This window comes from Nannospalax galili, unplaced genomic scaffold (genome assembly GCF_000622305.1).
Source record: "Nannospalax galili isolate Female #2095 unplaced genomic scaffold, S.galili_v1.0 scaffold261, whole genome shotgun sequence".
NCBI classification, from domain to species: domain Eukaryota; kingdom Metazoa; phylum Chordata; class Mammalia; order Rodentia; family Spalacidae; genus Nannospalax; species Nannospalax galili.
This window is the reverse complement of record NW_008345226.1, coordinates 2329866-2337021: the sequence shown is the minus strand read 5'-3', so window position 1 is coordinate 2337021 and position 7156 is coordinate 2329866. Positions and strand designations below refer to the sequence as shown.

The window sequence follows — 7156 nt, the reverse complement described above, 5'->3', positions numbered from 1 at the left end:
AAATTTGATAAGGATTTTGGATAATCTCTTTGATGTGTCCTTGCATAGGTTTGTGAGTATTTTTTAAATTATTTCTTTAATAACTATATAATTAGAAGAAGAATTTCATTACAACAGCATTGACATATTCAATAACTATTTCCAGAGCTAAGATGCATCTCCTTCCAAATTGGTTGAGGTAGGACCATAGGAGAAGGGTATTAGTAAGGGAGAAAGGGGGAAATGGGGACACCTTAACAAGGGAAACCATGATGGAGGGGTTAGACAATGTGAGAGATACACAATGCCCAGCTAGTTTTGAAAACCAGATACAACCATATTACTCTTACAACCTACTGACAAGTTATACATAGCAGATCAAGAAATATACATCTAGGTAAGGTTTATCTGAGAACAACTGGTCTTAGCCCAAGATTTATCTATATGACACACAGTAATTAAAAGTATGAGAGTAGTGGAACTAACCTTCTTGGGTGTTTAACAGACATACTTTGAGGCCTATAATAATTTGGTCCGAGGGACATAAAGGACACTTTTTGTTCCTTGCCCTCCTATGTTGACTTGTTCTAGGGGACTATGAGCATCTCTCAAAATGTCCTATAATGGTGGTGGGTCACTTGTCCTCTTGATCAAGGAGGCCTAGGTGACCCCACCAGATGGACTTGAACCAGTGTCCAGTCTACAAAGAGGAGGGTCAACACAGAGGAATTATTTCCTCCATGCTTCCAAGCGAAGCCAACCATGGTTGAGCAGGACCCTTGACTTATCTCCACATAGGCAGAGCTGGTAAAAGAAAGGAGCCAGGGGCTCCTCCCAAGCCCATGTGATCCCTGAGGAACAGATCCTCAAATGACCTTAAGAGTAAAAATAAATAGGTGTATCTGGACCAACTGTATGGCCTTAAACACCCAAATGAAAGTATAAACAAAAATTAAAGGGGTCAATATAATTTCTTAAGAGTCCATGTGCATAGCTAAAGTCTACATAACAAGCAACAATGCCAGACAGGTGATACCTTCTTTTGAGTTGTTGGCCAGGGTGGCCAAAGGGACTCCCAGATAGTAACCCAGCATAGAACTGAAAAATGAACAGCAGACCCCAATCTTACCTAAAGGAATATTGACAACTGATTACTGCCAGATGAGGAACAGCTGACCCTTCTAAAACAAAGCCCTCTGGTTAGGCTGACTAGATTCACCAGAAGGGCAAGTAGTGGGGAATGGCTATGGGTGCCGACAACACAGCAGACAGTAGCAGGGATATCAGAGTATAAGGGCTCTAGTGGTGGGAAGGAGGCTATGGGAGGGCGCTATCTGAGTGTGTAGTCGAATGAGATGGTTTGGGATGTTCTGTGTGATATACACATATACACACAAAAATCAATAAATTTTTTAAAAATGTGTTATATTTGAGGAGAAAGAATGGAAATTTACTTCATGCTAATTAGTAGAGGTTAAAACCTCCTTTAATTTTGTGTCTTATAGGGTTTATACTGAGTACAATATTATATAACTGTAATAATTCAACTGTAAGCCTAAAAATGTACAGCCAATTTTGTAAGAGATACAGCCTAGCTCAAAAAATTGCTATTGAATATGTCAATGCTATTGTAATGAAATGCTTCTTCTAAGTATGTGGTTATTAAATAAATTTTTTTTTAAAAAAGGATAACCAACACTCATTTAACTAGACCTTGTTAGTTTAAAACCCAATTATTCACAATTCTAAATATGCATTATACATCCATACACACGTATTTATGAATATGTAAAATTTCAGTAGGAAAGATCTCTAGAAATGAAATTACTGAGTCAAAGAGACAGTTTTAAAATTTTGTATATATTGCCAAACAACAATTCAGAGTGGCTGCGAAGTTATTCCAATGCCAGCAGTGATGTGCATGGAAACCCCAAGCGCCCTGGACGCAAATCCACCCATTGTTATTGGAGGCTTAAGTGAAGCTTTCTTTGTTGACCTGCATAGTCCGTGATTAGGTCACTGACTGGTACATGCTGGACCAGTGGCTACAAAGCTTCAGCTATGCAAACCACTTGGAATACAAGGGCCCGCCCCAGAGCTCCTAATTCAGTGAATCTAGGGTGCAGCTTGTGAGTTTGTATTTCTACCAAGTTTCCAGGTGTGGCTAAACCCACATACCTGGATTTGAAGCTTGGCCTGAGATGGGACTAGAGTTTTGGGCTTAAAAAAACAAAAAACAACTCTTCAGGTTATTGTGTGCATGGTATAGTCAGAGTTGAGAAAAACCTGCTTTGAGTTTTCTCTGATCAGAGAAGGATTATAATTTACATGAGAACTCTTATCTGATTATTTTTGTAAGTTTTTTAACATTCTTTTAAATCACTATTCTTTCATCGTTTCACATATGTATGCAATTTCGATCACATACCCCACCATTACAAATCGCCTGCTTCTGTTGAGCACCCTCTTTTTAACAATTTCTCTTCCTACTTTCATGGGTTTTAAGTCCACTGACTTTAATTAGGGTTGCTTGCCTGACCATGGATTGGAGATTACCAAGCACAAGCACCTAACGAATGGCTTCTACCACTGAAGAAAATGATTCCTTTCCTTCTGGTAGCCACAAACTGCCTGTAGCTCCCCAGGAGGGGTAGCGCCTCATCAGCCCTTCTTACATCCATGATGGGAATTTGAAGGACCCAATCTTGTTCAGGTCCTGTGGAGGTAACTACAACCGCTGTGATTTCATGAGTGTAACAGCCATGTCATGTCCATGAAACAGTGCTTACAACACTCTTCCCCATCCTTGGCTCTTACATTCTACACCCTCTTCTGCCATGTTCCCTGAATCTTGGAGGGGGTGATACAGATATCCAGTTCAGTGTGAAGTACTCAACAGTTGCTTATTCTCAGCACTTTGACCAGTTATGAGTCACTATATTAACTACTTACTACCCCTGCAAAGAGGAGCTTTTCTGACCAAGACTGAGAGCAGCACTCATCTGTGGGTTTAAGAGGCTGTTTGGCAATCTATTTATTCAGCAAAACAAGAGTAGTGGGTTTCCCCCTAGGGCCTATGACCTTCCAGTCATGTGCTTTTAACCACCAAGTTTATATTACCAGATATGAATTCCCTCTTGTGGAACGGGCTTCAAATTTAATTGGCAAGTGATTGGTTACCCTATAACAGTTATGCCTTTATTGCACCAGTGGTCACATATTACCTGGCAGGTCAGTATTATAGGATGCAGCATCCACATCTGTATGAGAACACAGATAATTTTTACCCCCAGCATCCACATAGCACCATCTGGCGCTATAACAGCCAGCTGGCAAGGAGGGAGCTTCTGGCTCAGTTCCAGCTTGCTTTCCCTATGTCCTTCAACTGAAGTGTTCAGTGGTTTCAGAAATAGGGTCTTATCATTCAGTTTTGGTGGGTAAACTAAGAGCTGTGGCAATAGACTTTATTTAAAGGAGGCCTTTAGACCTCCCTCACCTAGAATTCATAGGGACATATCCCAGACCTGGCATTGGAATTGACCAATCTTAACTTGAATGAGGATCTCAGCACCAAAAGAAAAGGAAAACTCTCAAGCTCTCTCTCCATTCCACTGGGCTAAGCAATTCACTGAGCTACATGACCCTACATCATAGCTTTTAGGGACTAGAGGCTCCCTTCATCAAGAATCAGAACCAAATAAACAGTAGATGTTGGCTGATGTTTGTCACTTCTCACTGCCTCACTCTGTCAAAGGCTTGTGTTCACGAGAGGCTAGCAAGAACTCTTATGTGCTTGAGTGCAAGCTACTGTCTTTCTAGAGACCCTTCTGTTTATATCTGGCCTAACTAGAGTCATGCTTTGGCTGCTAGCAGATGGTGACCTGACTTATGCTTTATGTTTCTGTCCCATTGCTGAATGGTGGCTGACATAGTGGCAACAACTGGTGTTGACAGCTAAGTACATCCACTGAAGAGTAGGGATTCCAGGTGTATGTGTAAGAGACTTTCCAGGTGGAATCTGGTATGGTCCAGACAAGCAGAGCTACCATGTGACATTATGTAGGCTGTTCAAGGCACAAGGCTCTGGAAAGCCCCATTCTCACCAATTCTTGAAGCAGTTTTCTGGCAGATGACTAAAGAATATACCACAGAAGGGATTCCCTTTTCTAATTCTGAATAAGTTCCCTGTGAGTAAGGGGTGACTTTGCCATGAACTTACCAATGGCTACATGGTTCCAGTGGTCTTTTATGAAGAATATCTATGGATACCATGAGCTGAGACTGAGCTTTTACTCACATACCTGATCTTTGCTCTCTCTCCAGAATAGGTTTCTAGCCTAACTAATCAGGTGAGAGAAGGGATCAAGAACTTAGCTGAAGCCAAAAAGGTCAAGAAACTGATTGAGAAAGAGAAGATGGAAGCCCAGGAGACACTGGGAGAAGCAGAGGTAGATCATCAGAGAGGGGAGAAAGTTCTTATTGGGCAAAGCAGGTCTGCCTTCTAATGGTAACAACAGCCACCGCACCATCCTACATGCTAGGTACTATGCCAGATGCTCAATGTGCATTTATGTAACGACCCCAGCAAACTTGTCTCCATTTTACAAAGGAAGAAACTGAGGCTTAGAGAATAAGATAATTACTAGTAAATTCTAATCTCCTGGCTATAGTCAAAGCAACCATCAAGTTTTTGCTTACTGTTCTACACCCAGCCTAGACCCTCGATACTTAAAATACCCAGAGACCAGGTACACAAGCCTTACCCTAGAGCTTGTTAGACTTTCATAATATCTGTCAGGTCCTTGACTGGACTGATTCAGAATCTGCATTTTTAACAACATCCCTTTGAGTTTACTGTAATGTTAATGTGGGGATACACTGGCTGGAACACCATTGTTCTGTAGGAGGGCTCAATAAATATTTATCAGAGTCAGAAGTATAAATGGCTTTATACCTATGCCTTCCTTAAACAGTCCGTCAAAATCACTTGCCTGGCACCCCAAAATATTTTGGCAAGATGAGATTCCAAGTGAAATTCTCAAACATTTGTTTCTGAAAGCTAATTTGTCAGGGGTGACAAAGATTCTTTGACAGGGATGTTTTCTGTGTTATAGACTCAGAGTTCTGGAAGAATCTCTGTCTTCATTTATTCCTGGATACAGGCTAGATAATTGATAGGACCATAAGGAGACCTTATGCCAAAGATGATGACCTGAAAAGGAAGCTATCTAACCAGAGTCAGTAGGTAGCTAATAAGCTCCACAGAGCCTCTTTGCTTCCAACTGAATTTCATCTTGAAGTAACCCCTGAATAACTACCTGGTCACCTTGAAATATACATACCCTTCCAAAGGAGGGAATGATCTTTGAAAGATTGGGTAACTAGTTTTAGGCAGGGCCTTTTGGAAAGTACGTTAATAGAAAATTAGTCTGTGAGAACGCCTTTGTACATGCACTGTTGTAGAATTCGCCTCTCACTGCAGCTCTGTAAGCAACTGGCAAGGCAGATGTGTCCGCATTACTCTGTGTGGGGTTTTGAAGTGCAGAGCTCTTCATCCAACTACTGCTCTTTCATGGGTAAACATTTCCTGAGGACTTCTATATTTTATAGAAGACACTTCAACTGGAAGAAGGGGTCTTGCACAGTTCATAAACATTGTTTAATTACTGTTGTCTTTGAATTTCTGGCCACTCTAGCTGGGGACGGTCTGAAGCCATTATATTAAATTAAAAGTAACTTTTATGGTACCTGTTTAAACATCATGACAATTAAAATACGATTTCTAGGGGCAATTTTGGTTTTATATAATACATTGAGTATTTGTAGAAGAAGTGAACCAGCACCCAAAGGAGCAGGAGGCTATAATACTCATCCTACTTCGTACCACTAGATGTCAGGATACACCAGGATCATTTCCTCAAACTGTCTTCAGCCTCAAATACATCAACTTTGGCAGGTGTTTCTAACTTTAATTATTTCTTTTCTTTGTGCGCTTTTATGAAAAAGTTCATCAAATCTCTGAAGCCATAACAATTATCCAAGGTCACCTCTAAATACTTTCTCAGTGGGTTAGAGGGTTAGAAGTGAGTTTTCCCTTGACAAAACTACCATTCCTGTGAGGAAATTGCTATGTAAGAATTTAATTTTGATTTATGTTCATTAGCATTGAGAGAAGAACAAAGAAGGCTTTTCTGAAAATTCCCAACATTATCTATTGTTTTGTTTGGAAATTACTATTGAGTTTTACTGTTCTTAGTAAGTATAGAATGCTCCTTAGAGCAGATTATAAAATGATATCCCTGTTCTCAGGACTGTCCAGCGTTAACTGGCCAATACACTGCATGCCGTTATATTATCCTCTAGGTATTTAGTTATTTGTTTTGATTTCTTCTTTTACATACACACAGTTTCTTTGGACAAGGCTTGAGAGATTTCACCAAACTTTTGCTCTTAAAATTGATTCATCCTTATTAACAACCTATGTAGGATTAGGTCTGTGACCTTTATTTGAATACTCAATCTCAGCAGATCTTCCTCTTAAAAACTCCATTTGGCTCACTCTTAGTCTATTACATATTAAGTACTTCCCAGATGTTCAAAGTTAAATAAAAGATTTCAGGTAGGCATGAACACCTCCTTTCTTCTACCTTTGGTATTTTCACTGACTCACCCCAAAGATAGGCTAAATTAAAAAACTTCAAGGGTACTAAATGTCAGTAATTAAATACAGTCATAGACTAGATCGAAACTTTCTATTTAAAAATGCTTTAGAATTTTCTTCTTAAGCTACGGTATGTTTTTCCTTCAATGGTACTGAGAATTGAACACAGGTCTACATACATGGTAGGCAAGGACCCTATGACTGAGCTGAATCCTGGGTCCATCCTCAGGCCCCTAGTCAAAGAGCTGAGAAGGACGAAGCTAAAAGTGAAATGACAAACCAGAGCAGTCATTCATCTTTCAGCCTGTCTGGCTTAGGAACCTGATTTGAACCTGTATTTGGTCCAGTGACTCTAAAGAGAGCTACATTTATGAGAGAAGTTTTGAGGGAAGAAGTGAAAAATTTGTCCAAAAGGAGACTTCATTTCATGTTATTTATTATTTATTTATTTATTTACTTTTATTTCAGGGAGCTCTTGAATAGAATGAAAGCAAAAAAAAAGTCTTCATTTCCAGC

The 7156-nt window shown here is 39.9% G+C and overlaps 1 protein-coding gene across 1 annotated transcript in view; it reads left to right on the top strand.

Annotated features, from left to right (window-relative positions):
- Myh15 (myosin heavy chain 15) overlaps positions 1 to 7156 on the top strand; it is a 197465-nt gene that overhangs the window by 142656 nt on the left and 47653 nt on the right. The window contains 1 exon segment of the mRNA XM_008841432.1: positions 4303 to 4427. Within this exon segment, the coding sequence (XP_008839654.1) occupies positions 4303 to 4427 (125 nt within the window).